The sequence below is a fragment of the Neovison vison genome, chromosome 5, assembly GCF_020171115.1.
Source record: "Neovison vison isolate M4711 chromosome 5, ASM_NN_V1, whole genome shotgun sequence".
In the NCBI taxonomy this organism is placed as follows: Eukaryota; Metazoa; Chordata; class Mammalia; order Carnivora; family Mustelidae; genus Neogale; species Neogale vison.
Genome location: NC_058095.1, coordinates 33,936,400 through 33,961,276, shown reverse-complemented (window position 1 = coordinate 33,961,276; position 24,877 = coordinate 33,936,400). Strand labels below are relative to the sequence as shown.

At 49.9% G+C, this 24,877-nt stretch overlaps 1 protein-coding gene across 6 annotated transcripts in view; it reads right to left on the bottom strand.

Moving 5' to 3' along the window:
• HNF1B (HNF1 homeobox B) overlaps positions 1–24,877 on the bottom strand; it is a 52,138-nt gene that overhangs the window by 7,718 nt on the left and 19,543 nt on the right. For 4 of the 6 annotated variants that reach the window (XM_044248429.1, XM_044248431.1, XM_044248435.1 and 1 more), the window contains exons 5-8: positions 13,142–13,302; positions 7,579–7,714; positions 3,736–3,930; positions 1,074–1,192 (exon numbers count right to left, since the gene is read on the bottom strand). In XM_044248429.1, the coding sequence (XP_044104364.1) occupies positions 1,074–1,192; positions 3,736–3,930; positions 7,579–7,714; positions 13,142–13,302 (611 nt within the window). The remainder of the gene's footprint in view (positions 1–1,073; positions 1,193–3,735; positions 3,931–7,578; positions 7,715–13,141; positions 13,303–24,877) is intronic. The other 2 variants (XM_044248430.1, XM_044248432.1) reach the window with 1 other exon arrangement.

Below are 24,877 nucleotides of genomic sequence, written 5' to 3'. Positions count from 1 at the left end.
ACCCACCTGCTCTACCATACTGTGGGACCAAGAAGAGATGTGGGCAAAGGGAAGAGCAGAGAACCTGAGCCCATGAAAGCACATACTTGGCAGCACACGGCATTGGAGGAGGTTTGAGTCCCAGGACTCAGAAAATAGACCATCAACAAGACCAAACCCTGCTGAGCGCCTCTGACATGAAGTTCAAGGCTGTCACCTACTTATCTAGTAATCAATAGAGGCCAAACAGTTCCCACGCTGCACAGACCCCAGCTCCTAAAAGGTACTATTGTATTAATCTGGAACTGTCGTGTGTGTTCAGACACCCTGTCCTGTTTCCTTACTCTCCGTGTCCCATGGCAGGGACAAGCCGTAGGGATGAGCCCTGTCTTTGGTTGGGTTTACTGCTCCATCTGCTCTCCCTGGAGGTGGGAACCAGCCACCCACTGAAAGAGTGACGAACCAGCCACCCACTGAAAGAGTGATGAAGCCTCTGGATTCCCCACTTTTAGTGCACTGCGAAGTAAATTCTAAGTTTCTTGATAAAACACCAAGTAAACACAGGCTCCTTGAAGGCCTGACTGTGCGCTGGGGAATCTCCATGGGTTGGGAGAGTTGGGTCACTCTCTGGAATTTGCAGTGTTCTGGGTCCAGCCTGGGTCCCGGATGGGGTAATTGGTCTTACTACTCCCTTTTTCCATTGATTAATTTGTGGAAAAGCCTCAGGCATCCCTCTTGCAAAGCAAGAAATGCTCTAGAGGGCGTGACTGTCTTGAGTTGCCCTTGGAAACACCTTTTCCATGGATCACTGATCAATCCATGGGAAATACTCAGTCTCAATACTTAAAGGCTCTGTGTAATCCAGTCTTCAGCGGATTATCAAGCCCTGGTCATTTAGTGTTCTTGCTGGGGAAGCTGAGGGAGCAGAAAGTCCTGTTAGCGGGTGGCCCATCTTCTTTGCCTCTGACCTCAGGGACTCCTTTAGCAAGTAACCAGGAGCCTGGGAAGGACCAGGCTCAGGCCCCACGTGCCACCCTCTCTGCACATCACTAGCCTGGGTCGCGGCCCCCACCGCACTTCCTTTGGGCATTTACCTGTTTACTGGAGGACATGTTGGTAAGCGTACTGATGCTGCTTGTATCCGTGACCACCATCGCAGACGGAAACCGGGCCGTGTGGGAATACTGGGGGGGTTCCTGCTTGTGAGTGTACACTGGAGAAACAGAGGGAAGACAAAGTCAAGACCACTTTGGTATGACCACACAGGTATGTACACAGCTACAGACCTACAGACCCCGCCCCGATCCCACACCGTAAGCTCTTATGTCCCAAGGCAGAGAAGAGGGGACAGGTGCTGGTGATGTTTCAGAAGGCAGCCTGATGTGGTCAAAAGAACGGCCATGTGTTTCAATTCTGGCTCCTCAATTAAGTTACGTCACCTCAATTTCCTCATCTGTAAAATGGGAATGATAGCTGTTGTAGACTGGAAAACATCCCATGGAAAGTACTTTGTACCAAAGACACAAACAGCTTTGCACAGAGTCTTGTTGACGGTAGTGGACGGCACTTCTGTTCTCCTGACTTTTCAGTTAAATGTTAGATGCTTAACATCAACAAATGGGCCTTAGGCATCTGTGGTGCATCAGAGATTGTAAATCAGAAAAAGTTCTAAGTAGCCAGCAAACATAAACGAGTTGGCCAGCACAAGCTTATCCTATCTGCCATGACTCAAGAGCCAGGTCTTATGCAAAGCAATTACAAATTGATTAATAATTATAATTAGACATGGGTATAATTCATTGTACAATTCTGGGTTGTTCCAATTTGCGCTAAAATGACATCACAGGTCATATTATGATGTCACAGAAAGATGAAGGACAACAGACAAGGGGAGGCTAGATGCAAATAAAAGCTTTAGGAGCAGGTGACTCATTTTTCACTTTTCCAGTACTTCTTTCACCAAGTCTAGAACTTTTTGACTTATGCGATTTATCCATTAGATTCATATAAATTCCAAGTCACATGACCAGCTAACAGAAGCATGGGGCTGTTTGGCCGTGAGGGAGGGAGCAGACTATTCTATCCACCACAGCATCTTCTAGAGGGTGACGGGGTAAAGGTCACTGCCTGCCACTCCAGCCGGTCCTTCCTGTGGAGGGAGGCTGACTGCTGCCTGGTCCTGGGGCCCCCAACTGGGCCTCTGCAGTTCACAGGTACTAGGGACCACTCTCTGACAGTCCCACCTGGGCCTGGCAGGGGGGCAGCGACAAGCTGCATATTATCAGGTATATTATCAGGTCCCGAACAGAAAGGAAAGTGGGTATGTGCAGTCCCAGACTCTGCTACAGGTTATGGCAGATTTTTCCAGAAGCCACATTAAAAAAATGTGATTGGAATGTGAGATGGTGCTTGGAAACCAGCTCTGCAGGCCTGAGGAGGGGAGAGTGCCCTGAAGGATAGAAGAAGGGTGAGCTGTGCAGCCAGGGGAGAAACAAAAACCCTCTTCCCCATTCCTACCTCCTATTAAAAAGTCCCTTAATAAATCATCACCTGCATTTCTGTAACTCTTGTGTTTACCAGATACAGTTCATACCTAGTCTTATTTCATCTCCATAATCACTCTCCATTATTTATCTCGTCTCCATAACCTCTCTACATTCCATTTTATGGATGAGGAAACTGAGGTTCAGAATGGCTAAGAAACTCTACCAATAGCTACACAGCAGGTAAGCCTCAGAGGCAGGATTTAAATCTTAACGTTTGTCTGGCTCCAAGATGATCACTCTATTCCAGAGACTTCTCGGGTGTTCCTCTGGGACCCTGCCAAACTTATAGGCCAGGGGCTGTATCCTGATCTGGCCAGAGGGCTGGCTGTGGGCTGGGGCTCAGGACAGAGGGCAGGAATACAGTGGCTGGAGTGGGTGGGAACTAACTGGTTGAAAGACAGGATATAAGAAATAATCTGGGGGTGGGGGTGGGGCGGGTAATGGCAGAAGCACAACTATTCTATTTTTTTTTTCTTTTTTTAAAAGATTTTATTTATTTGACAGACAGAGATCACAAGCAGGCAGAGAGCCCGGCAGAGAGAAAGGAGGAAGCAGGCTCCCCGCTGAGCAGAGAGCCCCATGCTGGGCTCGATCCTAGGACCCTGGGACCAAGACCTAAGCCCAAGGCAGAGGCCTTAACCCACTGAGCCACCCAGGTGCCCCAGCACAACTATTCTTTATCCAAGACGGCAAGGAGGTGATATTGTCCATCTATGTCTGTGGTTTTCGATTAGAGATGTCTGAGGTGTGTCAACGGGAGAGCATGGGGATTCTAGAAGATTCTTCAGCTTCAGAGAACACAAACTGCATGTCTACTCTTGTCATTTGGTAACAACTACCTGGAATTTTAGATTGAAAGGACTAAGCTGAGGCTCATGGGGAAAAGGCTCTGTGGTTGCCTAGCAAGATCGTCCATGGGTGCCAACCCTGCTCTCTATCTCCAGCTCCCCTTTACACGTAGGCTCAACTGTCCTCTTCAAACCTCCCCCAGGAGTCATGGAGGTAGAGAGTAGGTCTAGGAAAGGCACAGACCACCCAAGGGTTATGTTGAGGAATTGTCTGGGTTGATAACAGGTAGGGAAAAGTGACCAAATCAATTCACTTCCAAGCAAGTACGGATCCAGAGAGGGCAGAGGTGGGCTGCGTAGGGCCCTTGGTGGTGCCCGCCCCACTCCCCCAGCTCCCCTGCCACTCCGCCCCATGTCCTTACTGTGGGAGTTCTGCAGCTGCGTGACGGCCGCCATGAAGGGCTGTTGGGTCATGTGGCTGCCGGGGCTCTGCTGCATGAGGGGCTGCTGGTGAGGGCTGTGCAGCTGCTGGGAGAACTGGACAGGCTGCAGGGCTGCCAGACTGCCGGCCACACTGTTGATGACAGGGACGCTCTGTGCTTGGGAGGTGTTGAGGCCTGTGGGAACAAGAGGGAAAGATCAGAGGTGGCTTCAGGGATGCGGAGAGGCGAGTGCCCCGGCATGGTCACCAACAGAGTCCTGCCATGCGCCTGGCATGGCTGGGCCTCGAGTGAGAGACTGCCTGGGGAATGGTTTTTATAGATCCATTCTGCAGACAAAGAAACTAAGGCTTGGAGAGACTGACTTGCTCCCTCACATTCCAGTGAGCTGTGTGTGGATGGAATTGGGCTTACACAGATTTGAGGCCTGAGAGTCATCCTCCCAAACTTGGCTCCCTTGAGGCTGCCAGGACCCTGGGAAGGCGGCCTCTAACTGGCCTGCTCCCTCCAGACCTGACTCTGAGCGAGGCCTACCTGGGCGCCCTGAGGGCAGCTTAGTGCAGCCACTCAAAGGCACAGGTTACTACCCAGACTTGTCTGCCCAGCAGAGGGCAGGAGAGTTCAGGAACTCACATTTTGATTCAAAAACCAAAACCAAAACCGAAAAACCACCACCACCACCACCAACAACCTGCCCTAGGAGTACGAAGCCAGAAGACCGTCATTTAGCGAACCGGTGCAGAGACCCTGGCAGAGGTCAGATGCTCCTTCTCTTGACTGTAGCAGAGAGGGGGGAAATACCAGACCTCAGCCCATCTATGAAGTGGACGGATTTTATCTGGTGGCACAGAGCTTGTGGCTTCAAAAGGTCCAGGTAGTGGGAAGAGGAAGTTGTAAGTTAAAGGCTGGCCGTTGATAGGGGCTCTTGCCATCTTTCTGCTCTGGAGGGGTCAGGCCTCTGTGGTCCTGTTCTGTGTCTATATCCTCTTCAGAACCGGGGCCAGCGCTGCAGAGACTGGGTCCCTGGTCCACCCCCAAGCCCCCCCACCCCGCCCCGCTCCATGTGCTCCCTGGGTGGGAATCTGGGGGAGACAGCCAAGCCAGGGTGGGAGCAGGGATGAGAGGATCGGGGCAAGATACCCCAACCTCTTTCCCGGGGCTGCCAATGTTCCTTTGAGCTTGCTTTCTGTGAAACGGAGGGCAGGATGGGATGAAGAAGAAAATTCAGAAAAAAAGTCTCTTTCAGGCAAGTGTGGAAGCGACACCTAGAGGGCCTTTCCTGAAATGGAGAGAGTTCTAGAAGCGGGTGTGTGGGAAGTCCTCTGTGGAGATAGCAAGAAGACCTCAGCTGGTGCTTACTCAGGGCTTTAGCTGATACTGTTATCAGAAACCTAAAAGGCGAGGACCCCTGAGCAGAAGTGAAGGGAGAATAAGCCCCCTCCTGGGTCTTCTGGGGAGGGGGGCTGGGGCCGGGTCCTCTGATCCCATACAGACTAGCACTATCTCCCATTCCCTAGGGGCTCAGGTACCCAAGCCCCAGTCTCACCTGATATCCTGATATATCCTGTTTCCCTCTCCTACCTTCCCCTGGGGTCTCCTGGGAGGCCCCATGGACTTCTACCCTCCCAGGCTTATTACTGCTGCTCTTTTGGGAAATCTCTGCCCAGAAAAGCCAATTACCCTGATGGGAGTGGATGACATTTGAGGGCACGGTTCTAAAACCTGCCTGTGCTTTAGAATCATCTGGGGGAGCTCTTTAAGAAATATACATTCCTCTGCCTCACCCAGGACTTCATGAGTCAGAGCCTTCAGAGGTGAGGCCCAGGAATCTTATTTTCAACACAGTCTGTGATCCTGCTGTGTGCCTCAATTCCAGGATCGAGAGCCACTGATGTCATTCTAGCTCCCACGGAGTGTGACTCTTGGCCTTTTCACCTGTTTTCTGGGCACTGGTTCCTGCCTGAGAAGCATGTTGTCCATCCAGTGGATGAATAGAGAATGAGGGGTTGGCAATGAGTACTTTGTTACCAAGTACTTTGTTACCACTTCTGCCTGTGGCAGGACCCTCAGACTCCATGGGACAAGAGCTGGCCACAGGAGGACGCCTGCAAGCAAGTCTTCAGCCTGTCACTCCACTGGCTAGGACCACGAGTTTCAGCGATGTTTTCTGGGGATCCTCGCCATTCTTCATACCCCCCACCAAGTCCAAGCACACACCTGCACATGCACCATGAACACACTTCCAAGGCCAATGTATACTCTGCAGATTAAGGATACAGCAAGGTAGCAGAGAAGTCTGGGTGGAAGAAATCAGGAGGAACAAAGCTGAAAAAATATGGAATAGCTTCTGGGAAAATTTTAGTTCAGAGAGTGCCTAAGAAAATATTAAGGATTGTGTGTCAGCCGAAGCTTGATGTGCGAGGAAAGAAGGTAAAGTGGGATGGTTTGTGTATCTTTTCGGTTGTGGAAATAAAGAGGTGATAAAAAGAGCTTAAGATATGGGTCTTTTAACCAAATCTTCTAGAAGGCAAGCAAGCTGGTCTTAGATATCCTTGCTCACTCTCAACCCCTGCTGTTAGTATGGTTACCACATTTCTATGAAAAGGCAGTGGGTTTAAAAATTTTTTATTTTGTCAGTCCTCTAAAAGCTTCTCTAGTCCCATTTCTCTCTGCAACAACAAAAAAACAAAAACAAAACAACCGCATTTGCTATTTCAATTCCTGAGCAGCTGAGGACATGCTCAGTAAAGCTGGGTACCTGCCGTGGGTCTAGCCCAGTTCTACCTTCCAACAGCACACGAGCCACTCTCTGCAGAAGTGATCTGAGTAGCCACCTTGGCTAGAGCTGACTTAGGGAGGAGAGAGAGAGAGAGAAGGAAAAGGCAGGAACAAAGTAAAGAAGTGCAGGCACTCGATACAGGGAAGCCACAAGGACAAGGGGGTGATATCAGCAGAGAGAAGGAGAGCAATGCACCATTCCATCTCTCCCGAGACTTCTCGGGAAGACTTTCCAGGGTGAGGGTGATGACTTGGCCCGTGCTACCATGACGGAAGACGGAAACAAACTGACTACTCATCAGCATTAGAATTCTGAGAGCGGCATGCGACCCCCCTCAGTATTTCCATGCCCTGATCTGGCCCATCCGTGAGGGGCTAGAGGTTCCTTGTAGAACAAGAGCCTCCTAGAACTGGAAGGACCAGATCCATGCCCCATCTTCCGGTATGTTTCTCCTTGAAGGATCAGAGATGCTCCTACAGTTTCCCTTGGGAGTTTTCACTGTATTTTCACCACTGGCCAAAGAGCTGTCCCATGACCACACCAAATTCCCTGTTTAGAAGGAAGCCCATCATTGCTCCATCTTCGCCAGCAAAAAGAAACATCAGCATCACTTCCTGGAACATCTACCACATCCTTACAGGTAGAAATGAACACGAGACAAAAGTACAAGCTCTAATATTACATACTCACACTTTGCAGATTTACAAGCATGTCTCTGTGCACTGTTATTGGATCACCTCAGCAACCCATTTTACAGATAAGGAAACTGAGCCTCATTAAGGTTAATGATTTGCCCCAGGATGCACGGCTGGTGAGCCGTGACCCAGATTCAGTGTGACTCCATTGTTCCCCTTTCTTTAGGCTGAACAGTCTAAATATTGTTGAGGAGAGAGATAAGGAACTAAACATAAGCAGAATCAAAATCAACAAGCAGTGGGTGAGTTTGAAGGGAGCTTTTTATAAACCTTTTTAAAAAATAAGATTGATTTACTTCCCACCCTTCTTCTCCCTTCCCCCTAGGTTTTGTGACCAAGAATGGAGCTTACTTTGTGCAATGGCCATGACTCCGGAGAGGGGGGTCATGATGAGGTTTTGAGATTGCTGGGGATTATGGTGGGACAGGCTGTGGATATTCGTCAAGGTGCTGACAGGGGGCAAACCACCTCCGGAGACGGAGATCTGCTAGAGAGAAGAAACAAAAGCAACGTGAGTGGGACCAGGACTGCAAAGACCAGTATCCAAAATGACACGGCTCAGTAAGTCCTCGGGACGGCTAATTCACCCACTCATTCATTCATTCATTCATTCACTCACTCACTCATTCATCACTCATTCATTCACTCACTCATTCACTTACTCACACACTCTTTCATTCACTCATTCACTTACTCACACTCTTTCATTCATTCACTCACACACATTCACTCATTCCTCATTCACTTACTCACACACTCTTTCATTCATTCACTTACACACATTCATTCACTCACTCATTCACTTATTCACACACTCTTTCATTCATTCACTCACTCATACACACTCATTCATTCATTCATTCAACAATTATGAAGCATCCACTGAGGCGCCGGCACAATTCTAGGTGCTAAAGACCAAGAAGCAAAACACACAACCCGACCCTTATGGTACTTCTGTCTGTTGACTACTTTGAGTTACCTGCCTGCCTTAGGGATTCTTCTGCTCCCGGGTATTGTGGGAGTGTGGCTTGCTCAATTTGGAAGTATCCTCTGTTCTGCTCCATGCCGTCTCTCTTACTGGTGCTAAAGACATGTGATTGCTGAAAGTAATGACTGAAATCTGCCCGAGTGAGAGTGGATTAAGGACTAGGCAGAAGCGCCAGAAAGCTCTCACCATTACAGACTCCACTAAGTACCACTCATACGTTAACAGACAAACTTCACTGTGGTTCCGTGAGGCAGAAACTTCATGGTAGATCTGTATCAGGTAATTACGGTATCAGGTAGATATATCACTGTTTCACAGAGGAGATACGTAGGTTGCCTAAGATCTAATAACCCAGCAAGTAAGTGGTATTCAAACCCAGGTCTGCCTGACTCTGGAAGTCAAGTCCTTACCTTTTACAGAGGACCTTTCCTTACCCCGCTCCGGCCATTACTACTAAGGGTTGGGGGAGATCAGCCATCATTGTGCTTCTCTACCTTTTCTGAATCTCCACTATCCATGAACAATTTTTATTTTTTTGGTCAAGGAGCTGCTATCTTAATGACAAAGCTACTAAATGATAAGCCCTGGGCCCCAGGGGCCCCCATTCTGTTGGCAGAATTATATTTTAATGACAGATGAGCAAGAGACAGCTACTAATTTTAATATGTTTACTACGCACATGGCCACTTTGCAACCTTTCACTGGGGATCAAATACTTTTATTTATTCCTTATAGTGTCTTTTCCTTATTGATTTTCCTCACTTTTCCAAGGTATGAAGGCATCATGAGCCCACGTGCTGATAGGATCTCTTCCTTGCTAGTACTAGTATGTGTACAGGTCTTATTGCATTGGTTAGAACTTTCTAAACAGTATTAAACAACTGTCATAAATGTGCTTGCTTTGATTCTGATGTTTTCCAAAATGCTTCCAAAGGTTCCCCACTAATTATAAGAATTTATCAATTTTACACACATACACACACACACACACACACACACACACCTTCAGATGCACACAAGCACATAATTTGGTTTTTTTTTGGTGACAAACTAGTTTACTATTTATAGTTTTAATAATTTCTAAAATTATTTTTAAGAAAGGATGTCTCGGGGCACCTGGCTGGCTCAGTCGGTAGAGCATGTGACTCTTGATCTTGGGGTTGTAAGTTCAAAACCCACACTGGGTACAGAGATTGCTTAAAAATAAAATCTTAGAAAGAAAGAAAGAAAGAAAAGAGAGGGGGGAGGGAAGAAGAAGGGAGAGAGATGTCTCCTGACATTCTGAACTACTCTAGACGTTCTTGATGGTATCAGGACTACTTGGAGATACTTTAGGGTTAGAGTATATACAATCATGTCTGAGTAGTCCTGTTGCCCTTCTTCTGGAGTTTGTCAAACCTATGATAGGTCTCATACCAGCACCTGGGTAAGACACTATCTCCTGCCCTGACCTTCTGGTCAACCCCATAGCTTCCAAGGTTAATTTGAAAAAGAAAGAAGAAAAAAACCAAACGCGTTTGTTTGTGTTTTTTAAAAAATGGGCATCAAGGAGTCAGTTGGGGTTGGAGCCAGTTTGGGGGGGGGTCACGTGACCAAGAAGGAATTCTGACCACATCAAACAAGAGAGAACCAGCCTGTTCACTGGCTTGTTTTTCAAAATGTCAGAGTCATTAAAAGAAAAGAAAAGAAATCAGTAACCTGCCTTCAGACTTCCTTTGGGTAACGTAGTCCTTTGGAGAAAGTCAATGAAGTGACAGTAATCTCTGCCGTTTCAATGTTTGATTTTAATGGTGAAAGAGAAACACAGATGCCAACCATGGCTTTAGAGTCTGTCAGGTGCTTGCACTGATTGTCCTCAACAGATAATGACACAAGTAAGGAGGGCATTCTCACCACGGCCCCTACGTTACCAATTAAGAGACTGATCCTTCCAACAGTGGACAGACCAGCCCTGTGTCACCTGACTAGTCAGTGAGGAAGCCAGAATTCACACTCAGTTTTGCTTGAGTTCAAATCCCTTCCACTTACTGTTTTTGGGTAACCTTGGTCAAGTTCCTTTCCACTCTAAAATGCAACAAGTATTTTCTACTTGCCTCTGGCACTGAAGGAAGCCAGGGGCTGCCTTCATGATTCTTACATGATAATTCACTGTGTCTGAATTACATGAATGCTGCCATTTGCAGTTCGCCTACACTAAGTGCTTTACTGTGTACAACCTACAAGGTTGGTGTTATTACCCCTACATTGCAGACATGGAAACAGAGGTTGAGAGAAGTTCAGAAATGTGCTCAAGTCATGTTGATGTTGAAAGCAGGCCATCTGCCTCTAAGGCCTGAGCTTTGATACTGGGAAAGTATCCAGTATGTGTGTTTTAATTTTTATTATTATTATTATTATTAAGTAAACTCCATGCCCCATGTGGGGCTCGAACTCATGACCCCAAGATATAGAGCACATGTTCTACCGACTGAGCCAGCCAGAAGCCCCAGTATGTGCTTGTTTGTTTGTTTAAGATTTTTATTTATTTAAGAAAGAGAGAGCATGAGTCAGAGGAGAAGTAGAGGGCAAGCGGACTCTGTGTGAGCAACAGGGCCCGACACAGGGCTCAATCCCACGACCCCAAGATCATGACTTGAGCTGAAACCAAGAATCGGACACTCAACCAACTGAGCCCCCCAGGTGCCCTCCAGTAGGTACTTAAAAAAACAAAACAAAATGACACAATGTTCAACACACACAAACTGCAACCCTAAATCTGGCCAGCTTTTTGCCTATGCCCTTGGGTGCGGGAGAGGGAACAGACAGTGCAAAGGAAAGCTCACGTGGACCAGCAATATTTCCAAAACCGATCCCCGGGGGAAGATTTTGAATTCACATCCTAGTGAACGTCAGTACACAAGAGATTGCCACTCCTCGCCTGGGGCTTACCCAAAGAACTGCCGCACTACAAGCCATCATCACACCAATCCCACGAAGCAGGCATGATTACCCCCCATGTTACAGACGAGGAAGCGGAAGTTAAGCAACTTCCATCCTATCACTGATAAACAACCGAGCCCAGGACGTGGACACACAGGTTCCCTTGCCTGCGTTATTTTTAACCATATTCCACTCCTGCCTTGGTGGACCACATTCTGGGATGGACCTGTTATATATTAACAGAAAACAGATTCTTGCATTTGGGCATCCAGTAATAGTGACATAACATGTAAGCCAGGGTGTTGGAGACTAGCAGAAAGCCGGTCCCCGCAAACAAGCTTCCAGGTGTTTGCTAACATTGAGGTGTGCTCTCTTGGTCAATCATCAATCCAGTAATATGCTGCCCATTAGGGCACTGCTGAGCAGAACAGGAAGCAAAACGCCTGTCTGCAGCAGCCCCGGCTTGGGATGAGGCCACTTGTCTCTGAGGAGAGAGAGCCGGAAGGTCTGAAGGGAAACCCCAAGGGCCTTCAAGCAAGAGGAGTGGAGACCTGGAGGGTTTTGTGGGCTATGTCTCCCATAAGCCCCCCTTCTCCAGAGCAGCTTGGGCGATCCTTACCCCTAACCTGTTTGGGTCTCCAAGTGACTCACAGAAACTTGCCTGTGCCTCTCTCGTTTGCACAGACTGCTACCAGGGGAGAGCAGGGCGTCTGCACAGACCACGACCCAGGCTAGCCCTCCCTTGGAAACTACACACTGTTTTTCCCTCCAGGGAGCTGGGGACTCAGTCACCTGTGACTCACCATTCCTGTGTTGCCTACACAGTGCACACACGTCAAGGTCTGAAATGGCATCTGCTCCCCGTCCCCGTTCCCCTAGCCCCCCCCCCCACTGCTCCAGCCCCCACCTGCCTCTGGGTCAGACACCTTGAGGGAGTGTGTGCAGCTCCGCCCTGAGCGAGGAAGCTGGGAACCAGCAGCTCCTCCCCCACCGAAACACAGAGCGTGACCCAAAGAATAAAGTTTTCCATTTCCTGCCCTTACCGGTGTCGTAATGCCTGTCTCTCTCACCCGCCGTGCTCCCCTGCCCTTGTGTGGCTAGAGAGTGAGAGCCTTGTCAATTCCAAGAGTCTATTCCTCACCGAGTGTGCTAAACTTACATCTGGGTGTGGGCTGCGGGTATGGCCATAGAAAGCTTCATTTAGAGAGAGGGACACAGACATCCACATCACGCCACCACGGCGTTTCTCGACTCTGTGACATGGTGCGGAGTCTTAACTTGTTAGCACACTTGCTCCCCCAAGCTACTATATTGTTCTCACCCCCATTTTATAGCTGAGAAAGAAAGACATAGACTAAGAGTTCAGTAACCCGCCCAAGGCTACTCAGCTATTATGTGCAGGAGCTGGGATTTGAACCCTGGTCCCTGGAACTTCAAAGTCGGTGTTTCTCACTGGGCAAGCACTGCCCCACCCCACCATTCTGTGCTGTGCTCTTCCGTGAGGTACATCAAGAAGCTCAAGAAGCTTCCCTCCATCCCTACCGCCCTTTAAATCCTGACTCAGTTTCTCTCCATGCCAGCACCAGGGGACGGTGAAGAGAAAGAGGGGGCTTGTTTCCAAGTGAAGTCCTCTCTGAGGTGAAAAGACTGGCTTTGGAGGCCTTGGTGGGGGGTGGGTAAGAATGAACATTTTATCAACGCAAATGTCTTTGGCGGGCCCCAAAACAAACAGGGTCCCACCCGGCTTGCTCCTTTATGAGGCATTCAATCAATAAAATGAGAGCAGAACTCTGTCAGATTTATTGGCTAGGTTCAAACTGAACACCTCTTCCACCCGCCAAAGGCTGGGTCACCGGTCCTACCTTTCCGTTCCAACTCTGGACAGCCCCCATTTTCCCCGAAGGGGCTACAATGGCTCATTGTTTGAGGCAGGCCTTGTGAGAAGTTGTGTTTGTTTTGCCTCTTATCTTATCAGCTCCAGAGCGACAATGGCCCAGGTGTACTCACCATTTTACCATCAGGTGAGAGGAGATTGTGGCCAGGGTCCAGACTGGCGGGAGAGACTTGCTGTAAAACGGACTGGCTGGTCACCATGGCGCTGTTGCCATGGTGGCTGATTGTTGAGGAGGAAGTGACCTCACTGTTCCCCGGCTGGCTGTAGCGGACGCCTGCAAAACAAGACGGACCCCACAGCAGCCGTGAGTGCCCCCAGGGCCTTGGAACACAGACTCTGCTCCCCTTGTTGGCAAGGGTGGACGCCAAGAAGGCCAAGTAGCCTTCTCCTCCCCCGTCTGCCCACAAGAAACACTGGCCATCTTTCTCTAGGTTAGAGTTGGCGTGGGCCTGACTTCAAATTCTAGAATGTAAGCTCCACAAGGGCAGGGCCTTTTTGTCTGTTTTGTTTTGTTCATGGTGGTATCCCTAGTGTCTTGTCACTTGGTAACCACTTAATACATACCTGTCAGAGGAAAGAAGGAAGGAAGGAAGGGAGGGAGGGAAAGAGGGAAAGAGGGAGGGAGGGAAAGAGGGAAGGAGGAAGGAAGGAACTCAAATGCATGAGAGGATTCCCCTCGTTGTTGCTTTAGCATAATTGTTTCAGGATTTAGGTGCTGAGATTGGCCTTCTCTTCCTGGTAAGAGTATTTCTTTTACTCTTCAAAATGACTTCTAGAAATGTTTTCCCAGCACTCATGGCAATGTGGGGCCTGCAAAGTATGAGCAGACCCCTTCTACAGAGAGGCACTTGCCCAGGGACCCCTGCACGAGCCATAGCAGAAGGCATCCATCTCTGCACACCATGGTTTTGGCTGAGACAGAGAGGCCCCTGGGGGGACAGGGGCGGAGCAGGACAGGGATGTGGGGCTGCGGCTGGGAGTCTTGGGCTCTGTAACTCACACTCCTCTGATGGGGTCCCATCTGGCTGACTTCCAGGGCTCAGGGGAAGGTGCAGCCGCCAGGAGGTGGGGCAGGGAGCACATCCTGGCGGGATGTGGATGGTTAGTCTGCAAGGGAGGGGAGAACCAAGCATGCTTATAGCCTCACTGCTCTGACCCTCCCTCTTGCTCAGGAACCAAAACAGAGGTCTGCGCTCAGGAAGGCAAAAGTGCCGTGCAGAGGTGGCCCACAGAAGGAAGGAGAAAGAGGGTGGGGGCAAAGAACCCGGCCCCAGTTTGCAGGGTCAAAGTCTCGCAGGATGTGCCCACAAGACAGCCAAAGACAAAGCTGGAGGTCTCCGGGACACCTCACCTAAGCTCAAAGCTGATGAAGACCATGTTCTTGTTTTTCACTTTGGATTCAACAAAAAGGTTTGAGGGACCCTGGGTCTACCTGCAAGGTAGGGAGATGGAATACTCTCAGAGTGCCATTGCTTGGAGAGGTGGGCCAACTGTCTGGCTGCAATTCTCCGTCTGCCAGCTTTCCCCTTATTAACTCTGACTGTATCAAGGACACTGGTTCTGTTGGTCTGTCTCCCGCTGCCCTCCTTCCTGCTCCCCCAGGGCCCCACCCTCCCGAGGAGGCTACAAAGCCCCCCCTCCCCCACCAGGAGCCTCCAAATCACTAACACGAAGCTTGCCAAAAGGAGACCCAAGCCAGTTTTCCTGGCACCATCCAAAGGACGTTACCCAAGGCTGATATGACCCAGAGCCATAGGGGACTAGGAAGACAACAAACAAATGCTAAGGCAGGCTTCCAACCTTCAAAAGCAATCTGCCTGACTCTGAGCGGCTGTGTGCTCTATGGACCTTCTTCTATTGGTGGTTGTCCTCATCCTTCGATGCATGGGGCTGCTGGTGGGGGTGGCAGTGGGACAGGATTGGAATCTGGTGGTTACTGGTCTAGGGCACTCCACTTTTGGGGGAACAGGAGCCATAACGTTAAAAGGAGGAAAGGCTTCCCTGCCTCCAAACCAGCACCCCTTGCCTGGTCCTGCCCATGTTCCTCCACAGCGACCTGCAGTCCCCAAAGTCTCTCTACTCTGCCCCACTGGGTCACATTAGGTTCTTTTTCTCCACTCACATTTGCCACTGGGCTCCTGGCAGGGTGTGTCCCAATAGCTCCCAGTGCTGTTACACAGAAGAAGAAAGATGTGTGCCTTGTGAGCTCAGGAGCCAGAGCAGATCCAATGGAAAAGAGAAAAGCAGGTTTTACATCAGCAAGAGAAAGAGATTTCTGACAAGGAGGGACAATGAGAAGACTGTGGGCTTAGGAGCTAGAGAAACTCAGGCTTGGTTCCCGAATTTGCTCTTTGGAGATGATCTTGGGAAAATGACTTTTCTGTCTGTGCCATAGCCTCGTCTCATACAATGGAGGAAACATATCCTTAACACAGTGATCTCGAGATAGGAGAAAATATCTGTAAGTCTCCTAGCCTAATGCTAAAAAGGGGTAACTATAGGTGGGGAGGGGACTAGTATGGAGAGGGACCCCAAGGTACCTGTCTGAAGACTCTAGAATTCTAGACAACCTGGGGCAGGTTCTAAGCACCCAGTGGAATGACCTGTCCCTGGAGAAGGGCTCCCAAAGGATCCTTCCCTGAAGAAGCCCTGAGGTTTTGCTCTGGAAGCAACTTGGGAGGCAGGCCTGGCCTCTGCCACTCTCATTCTTTCCTTCTGGAGGGACTGGACTTCACCCTGTTTTCTCCTGCTTTCTCTGACTCCCGGGCCAGCTATTTACCTCCCCAAGATGCTCTGCTCCGGAGAGCGCGGTGATAACACTAGGAGTCAGGTGTGCGTTCCCCTCCCAGCCCGTCCCCGCCATCGATTCAGCCTCAAGTCAAACAGACTCCGGTTTTAGCCTATTTAATTTGGCCGAAGGAAGAGGGCCAGTCCTCTGATGATCAAATATGGGTCACGGAGAGGCTTCTCCCCTACTGCAGGCTACAGAATTATTTATTTAAAAATAATTAACCAAGGATATCCGCAGGAAACAAAAGCCTCCTTTTAGGAAGGAGCCTGGCAGAAGGGGTGTCGAGAGCCATTTGTTAGAACCCCAGCAATGTAGCCCAAGGCTGCCATGGTTTTTAAACCTCGTTTTTCTCCCCCAGCAGAACTTCAATTCTAGGAGAAATGTCAAGGTGGGGCTGTTGTGTTAAAAGACCAGTGGGCCTAGACCTCTGGCTAAGAGGGAGCATCGGGAGGGAGTTAGGGGATCCCTGTTTGATCCCAGCTCTGCCTTCAGTGTATTGGGGGAACCCCAGCTTCCTCACCTCTGAGCCCGGGGAGAGGGGGCTGCTATCGCCCCCTGAGTGTGGTGGGAGTGAGGCTGGGGGCGCTGCTCGCCCGTTCCTGATTCACCTGTGAGCTTTCCGACCGGTGCTCCTCTCCCCAGGAGTCTGGGAATCACTCTGGGCCCAGAGAAGGTGGCTCCGGGATCAGGCAGCCGCCTGAAAGGGCGTGTGGAGGGGGAAGGTGTATCACAAGGTATCTGCTGGCGATGCACCAGGAATAGTGTTCTCGTTGGAGGAAGGAGAGGCCAGGTCCTTGGGTATTTCACAAACCCAGAAGAGCGCTTCAAAGGAGAAGGAGCGCGGGGGAGGCTCTGGAACCCGGCAACCTGGGCTGAAATCCTGGTTCTACCACACATGTGCTGTGTGACCTTGGGGAAGTGACTAAACCTCCCTGAGCTTCAGTTTCTTTGCTATTTAACAGTCTCTGCTCCTTAGGTCATTGGGAAGAAGACGAATGACCTTAAGAGATGTGAAAGTCCCCAGAAACTGCCTGGCACATAACAGTTGCTCAAGATACCTCAGCTCCTTCTACCTTGGGACCATCTTTGTCTAAAAGATGTTTTCAGGAAGGCTGAGATCACAAAACTTGACTGAGCCCCTATCACAGGCCAGGTACTACACTAGGGCAGTGGAATGGCCTCTCCCCTTCTTTCTTTACCTCCATGAACTCTGAACGGGAATATACCACCAGGGCTCTGGTTTAATACTAACTGACTGAAGATGCTGCGTCAATAGCCCCAGAGGTCCCCGGAGGTCCCCAGAGGAGATAGACAATGCCAGAAGGTGGTCCTCTCCCTTGCACTCACTTCCCAGCTCAAAGCACTCACTGGCCACGTCCCCATTGCTGGTCCTAGGAACCACAGCACGTTCTGTCCAGCAGCCAAAGTCCTCCCAGCTAGAATCCAGAGCCATCCCTGAGGTCCTGGGGAGGAGCTGACCTACTTCACCTGTTCCTAGGCCTCAGGATCAAGGGTATGGGGCTCTTTCTAAATTCCTGATGGCACGTGGGACAGAGACAACGCATCCAGTTTCTATGCAATACGACTGGTCAGAAGTATCAAGGCATAAATGGAACTCATGGTTCCAGAAGCCAGCATCTTCACACTCGGCTTCCTGTGCCAGCACCCTCCTTCAGGGCACTCTTCACTTTGCTGCGGCCTGGGATTTCTTTCCAAAACAAACTCGTACCATGTCATTGCCCTGTTTGGAAATCCAGCATGGCCCCTCACTGCCTCCTGGAAAAGCCACAACAGCAAGGACTGGCAGAATCAGGCCTTTGGGACTCCAAGCCCCTTGGCTGTAGCCTCTCACACAACACCCCCATACAGCCGTATCAGAGCACCTGCTGTCCGTCATGTTGGCCTGTTCACCCCCTGCCTCCGTGCCTTTGCTTCTGCTGTTCCCTCTGCTGGGAAAGCTCTTCCCTTCTTCTCCATGTCACATCTGTTTTTTTAAGAGGGCTTAATGTCACCACCTCTGTGAAGCTCTCCTTGATTCATCCTGGTAGTTACCTGCTTTGCCCTTTGCATTTTACACACAGTTGAGAACCTTACAGCAGGAGTCCGTCCCCTGGCACCATAACGTTCCTTTGACAGGGTACTTCTCTTTCCCTCTTAAAGGAAGGCATGGCTGTTTACTCATTGTGGCATCCTTAGAGCCTCACAGAGGGCCTGGGACTGTGACTATTTACTGAAAGAAGGAATGAGCCCTCAGCTGCTTTGAGCAGGCATGCCCCAGGACAAGAGAGCATCCCTTCCGGCGGAAGGAGAAAATGCAGTCAGTCCTACGGCAATGCTGGTGTTAAAAGCATGCATCTGTTCCAATTCTATTGATACATTATGGAATAATCTGAATGCAACGTGAATTTCCCATTTGAGGAATCCAGAAACCTGCACCCAGCCAAGCAGAGCCACAGGGGAAAACACTGAACACATTAGTGTGCACGCACACACGCAGACGCACACACCCCCTTTAAGCCTCTACCAGCTACCAGCAGTTCCCTGCATGGGCTATCGGCCACCTCCACCCATATCTGGAGTTAGAACTTTCCCTCCGATTTCTGACAGTCCTCCGCCCACCACCTCACGGGAACTCACAGGCTGAAGCAGGCTGAAGCCCTTGTGACACCTGCTCCCCTGTGCAAACTTTAGGGCTCTTTCAAGGTAAAACGCCATATATTGTTGCACTGAAACACTTCCTAACCAGTTCACAGGGGTAAAACTCTGCTCATCTTTTTATTAGATTCTTATCTCTTCAAAGGGTGTCACTGGAGAAGTTTTGAGTAGTGTGTCCTTAACCCCATTCTCCCCCAACCCATAAACCTCATGGTTTATGCGTGACTTTACAGAGCACTGTGGTTTTTCTGATGTCAATGTCAGCTTCTACAGAACTGGCTATGGACCTGTGTTTGAGGCCAGACACAACTGCCTTGCAGGAGGACCTGGGAGAGGACCCACTCAGGGTGTAATTAACCACAAGGACTTTTCAGAAACCTGTGCTTCAGGGGGCGAGAACTATAGCTCCCTAAGAGCTTCTAAGAACAGCCGGAATGCCACAATTCCAGAAATCAACAGGCCATCAGCATCGAGACACTTGAAATGAATTCTGTCTCTTCAGCATCGAGACACTTGAAATGAATTCTCTCTGTCTCTCTGCCTTGATGATCCTGGGCCGGTCAACTTGGGCATCTCGGCATTCTTATCTACAAGATGGCCGTATGGATCTTTCTTCCTCAGAAGCCAGAATACTGAGTGAGTAAAATAAGGTGAGAGAAGCACCAGGTTTTCCGGGGAGAGAAAAAGCTGGGAAAACAGAAGAGCCATGTCAGCCAGGGAAACATGACCAGAATTGCTCTTTTATAGGAAGTGGGGGGAAGAGGGAGGTGGGGCCTCCAGGGCAATTGTGAAGCTTGGCTTGCCTCCACGTGGCCTCTGGCACTGAAGCCAGGGCCCCCATTTTCCAGGGGTCTGTGAGTTATACCCAGAATCTGGTGGGATGCCTTTCACCCTTGACATTTCCAAGCCAATCTCCCATCCCTGATAATGCAGGAATGTTCCTCCGACCGATGGACCTTTGCCAGTGTGAGCGAGCGTCCCAGCCACCAACAGAGTAAACATTACTCAATGGGCCAGGGCTCTGTCACACGCATTCTTCCCGTGTGTTTCTAACCTCATGCAGAGCACAGCCCAACCCTGTTGGGTCGAGAAACTGGGAACTTAAGCCCAGGCAAGAGGGAGCGTGTGAAGGAGAAAAGGAAACAACCCTGTCCATCAATTATGGGCAGACAGAGCTGTCTTTGCTATGACGCCAGAACTCAGGGCCGGGGAAGGGGCCAGGAGGAATGAGGTCAGTCCTGATGGGGGCCCGGTAATGCGTCCACAGCAATCCACTCCCCCTTTTCCCACAGAGGAGTCACTTTCTTGAGGAAAGAGTCAGAGACACACATGATTCCGTCTTGGGAACTTCTGAGATGCTCATCTGGGATAAAAGTGGGCGCACCGTTCCCCGCTGTGTGACTAGAACTCCAGCAACGAGAGCTTTCCACACAGGAGACAGCCCTGCTGCCTCAGTGTCCTCATCGGCGACACGGGACTCCTGCCAGATCCTAGTCCTATTTCCTCCTCTCTGGGCATCAAGATTAATGTTTGCAGAGAGTTTAGGAGATTAAAAATCTGAAAGCCTGAGAGGAAAAAGCTGATGTAAGATGAAAGCAGTTCAAACACTAGGCTGGTTTCAATTCCACATCGCCTTCTACCTGAGGTGGCTCAGTGAGGAGGCCGGTTCGTAAGGGCAGAAACACAGACAGGCCCGCGGGGACGGTAAACACTCTTGAACTCAAGGAGTAAAAGTGGAGTGATACTTAAGGGAAGCCCACAAACTGGTTTTCTTATAAAAATCAAAGCAGAGGGAGCCAAGAAAAGAAAAGGGGGAAAAAAAGTCGTTTTCCATTAAAGCATCTTGGCTGAGAACAGACGCTAACGTGTACAGAGCGCCTGAGAAAATCACACATGTGGGGAGGTAGAAGGGCAACAGAAACTCTGCCTGTCCTCCCCATGAGGCCCGCCCGGGCCACCCTGCCGGGTCCTTACCCCAGAGCCAGTCTCTACAGGTAAACATCAGACAACTGGCAATGAGCACTACAGCCTAGAGCCCGTGGCTACAAGTGAGAGAGGCCAGTCTGGCCCTTGAGAGCTCAAGAAGTCCTCACCTCTGTGAGTGTCCTACACACGCTGCTCTCCGTGTGTCACAGATGCCCATTTGACAGAATGGAAAACTGAGGTTCAACGAAGAAGAGGTTATTTTCACTACCTCTGGCTCCTTGTCTCCCCTCCAAAGCTGACCCTTCTTCCTCTTTCCCGTAGACCCCGAATCGATTCCAGGTATGCTGGGCTCCATCATCAGCCACCAATGGTTTGAAATGATTTTGTTTACTTGTTGCTTGGCTGTATCTCTTGCTGGAATGTACACCCAATGAGGGCAAGACCTTGCTTGCCTTCTCCACTGTGTCCTCAGCGCCTTGCACAGGGCCTAGCCCATTTATTTTTATTTTCATTTATTTAATGATTCCATTTTTATTTATTTGAGAGAGAGAGAGAGAGAGAGAGAGAGAACGTGTGTGCACAAGCAAGGGGAGCGGCAGGGGGAGAGGGAGCAGACTCCCCGCAGAGCAGGGAGCCCCGTGCGGGACTTGATCCTGCAGGACTCTAGGGTCATGACCTGAGCCAAAGGCAGACGCTTAACTGTCTGAGCCACCCAGGCGCTGGGAGCCTAGCCATGTAGGCACACAGTAAATACTGTTGGAACAAGCAGCTGATGAATGAATCACTCACACTCCGGCCCTGTGCAGGACCCACACTGCCGGTCTGCTGAACAGAACGGTGGAGAAGTGGGAGTGGGAAACATCTCTCCTCTAGATCTCCTGGTTTTGCTGAGGTTAGTGGGAGCCATGCCTCTTAAGAAGGGAGAAGGGGAAGCAAGAGAGGAAGAGAAAGAGAGTAAAAGATCATCGAGGTAGATACAGCACAGACATGTTTGGGTGACTTGGTGTTGGAAGGCCAGAGGTTGGTGCACAGCGGTGTTAAGTATCACGTATGAAGCAGCAGAGATCTTGGGCAGAGCTCTGCCTGGTGTAAAAAAAGGGCCAATGGGGCACCTGTGGGGAGCCTACCCATTCCTGATTTCTTGAGACCTAAACATAACCCCCATTAACTGCTATAAGGGGCATGGGAATGGGTGCTTCCATAAGCACAGGATGACCATTTCTAAATGTTTGGGGCTGTGGGTGGGAACCCAAATTTAGACTCACCCTGTGAGAACCCAGTTTGGGGCCTCATCGGGTGACTTTGAGGAAGGATTAATTAATGGGAATTTGCTGTGGCAACAAGAGTCACTTAAATGCCTTTTTCTCCAAAGGAAGTTGGAGTAAAACTGAGAAGGGTTAATGGTGGACATCATTAGGGTAAAGGCAGGGAGGACAGACAGAGCCCGGCTGCAGTCTGGCTCCTGGGGTCTCTCTTCTCAGAGGCAGCCTTTGCGGGGAGGGGTAATGTGGCTGCAACAAAGGCCCCTGGGCTTGGCTGGTGAGGAGAATGATGATGCTTCTAGTGGGTCTGGGCAACAGGGGAAGGCTATAAAGCCATCAGCAGACTGAGCCACTAGGTGTCCACACAAAAGTAAGGTCCTAAAAACAGACATCTGTATTGTGACTGAAGGGCTCATAAAATTGCCTCAGAAAGGAGAGGTTTTCCATTGCGACCTATTCATAAGCAGAGCCCTGCTGGGAAGTGACACCCAGGGAGAAGATCTTTTGAGGCCTGGCAAGTGTCGGAGCCGCCTCGTTATGGGCACTTGCCTGGCCAGACCCCAGCCTCTTCATCACCGCTGCCAGGCATCATCACCATTGTCATCATCATGACAGATAGCCACTGGTCGCCATCTCATGGACCCCGGTCCCAGGCAGCACCAGGTGTTATTCACTGAGGCTTCAGAGGTTGGATGGTTACTGGCTTCCACTGACCAGGAGCACTGGCAAAGCACTCAGGGAGCACTCCCTGAGGATAGCGGCAGCTTAGTGCCATCTTGCCAAATGACTCTGATCTACAACGTCCAGTCCCTTTCCTAGACCTCAGCTTGCTCAACAAAACCTCAGGAAGAGCCATACTAGCTCTTTTCTTGCCTAAGGGATGTTGGTAAGAGATCGTAAGAACTAATCTAGCAGAACATTAAGCTGTAGAACTAAATCAAACGAGCAGACTTAACTAAGCTTGTAAACTAAACTAGTAGAAACTAAATGAGAACATTAAGGGAGAATGAATACTCTTGCTCTTTGAAAAATTCCTGGTAGCATTTAATGTTGGACGGTGTGCGTGCGTGCGTGCATGTGTGTGTGTGTGTGTGTATTAGGCTGTATATGCTGGTTAAGCAGCATCAATGCAGACAGTGCTGGATGATACTGTTTCTAGAAAAGGGAACACATGCTTTAAATAACAACATACTATGTTATGTAAAATGAAACAAATACCACACGCTCAGTTTAAAACTAAGAAACAGGTAATAAAACGGGATTTATGCATTCACCTTTTTGGATGTGAAGCTCTCCCTGACAGACCTCATCACTGCAAGATACACAGAACCTTGGCCCTATGCTAGGCACCAGTTGTGGACCAGTGGTGAAGAAAGCCCACTCGGGCTCAGATGCTGGTACGGCCCAGAATTCTACCATTCAGAATACATACATAGTTCTAGAGCCTTCCGGAGCAGCTCTGTTGGCAGACAGAACAGCCTTACTTGGTTTGTTTCTTTTCTTGGACATGTAGGGATGCAAACCCTCTACTTCACCCACCAGGAGGATTCTCCAGAAGGAGGAGCAGATCCATCTGTTTCCATCTGTAAACTCGAATGTTTCCATTCGTGAAATATCTTGAGATATATTAAGCAGTTATTTTGTGCCCACCCACCATGCAAATCGATGTTACACAGATGAGAGACGTTATTTAGAGGTTTCCCACCCTCGCCGAGCAAGAACTCACTGGGCTTTATTGCCAGCGCGGTCAAACAGGTGCTGGCCAGAGGAGGCTCCCTGCGGCCCGCAGGGCAAGAAGGCCTGGGCAGGCGGGCTGCCACTCAAAGGCCCTGAAAGTGTTAACCCCCAACAGTGATAGGTGTCTCATTTCCACCCATTATAAATCTGTTTATTGTGACTGGCCCCACCCAATCTGCTGGTGCTGTAAAGCTCTAATGGTCCCTAATAAAGGTGGAAGGATTGTAACAGCACACAGTTCCTGAAATGGGGAAGGAGCAAGGGAGAGGGACAGATGATGAGCTTAACAGTAAGATACCACAATGGCCAACCTTCCTCTGCTGCTGGGTCCCAAGACTCCATAGGATCCCCGATCTCCAAATAATCATCTGTCAGACCCAAGAGGTCCAACACCCTCATTTGCCAGAATCCCTAGGAAGTGAAGTGATTGGCCCAAGGTCACTCCTGCTCAATCATGGCTCTGGAGTCTCTGACCCTTCCCTCTGCTGCCTCACCTCCTCTAGTTCAGCAAAGGGCCATCCAGACAACCATCAACCCCTTCACGACCCTCCTGTTCCATCAGGCCTTGCAATACCCAGCCCTGACCTCAGACCTCCACATCTCTTCAGGAGTTTGTTGAAACTCCCCATGCCTGACGCCCCCCCCATGCCAGGTTTTGATTTTAAAAAGGAGACCTGCATGTTTTTAAATGAGCTTCCCAGATGCCTTTTATGTGGCCTGGGAAGGAGATGTGAGAAGCCCAGGTCTTGCCAGTACTGCGATGTCATGGTTTCTGATGCCTCAAATGAGAAGCAGGGCTCCTGCCCAAGGGAGACTTCCAGGGTGAAACTGCCAAGCTACACCCCTGTCAAGAACCCAGGGAAACCCAGAGCTCTTCCTTCCTCTCAAGGCCTGGAAGGCTCCAGAGCCATCAACACCTGGTTATGGATCATCCTTAAGACGCTCAACAGCCCTCAGGAGGTAGGTACCATGATCCCTAGTTCACAGAGGAAGAAACTGAGGTTTAGAGAGACCAAGTAACCACCAGACAGTGAAAGAACCACAGATCAAGCCTGAGCCTCTCTGGGGTGCTACCACCCATGACCCAGATACACCCTTCTGAGTGTGGTCCGGGAAGGGACTGCTTGTAGCCTGCTTGCCTTAGGGGGTGTAGACTTCTCTCCGGAGCATCATTAAACACCAAAGAGATCTCCGTGTTCCTCCAACCTGAGAAGGACGTGAGTATGGGTCCTAAGAAAGTTGGTTCTTGACTTTCTGAAAGCATCAAAGACTGAACTTCATTGACGACCTGTTTGTCTGGCCGCTGCAGCCAGAGCGGAGGGCAATGGGCAGCGGTCTAGAGCAGAAGCTGGCTCACAGGTGGAGGGAAGGAGCTTCCAGAAAAATCAGCCCTCTGGAGCTTCTGAGGTTTCCCGCATTCACTGCAGGGGGTGTGCTCCCCCTCCCCTCCCTGCTGCTCTTTTCACCTTAAGTTTGGG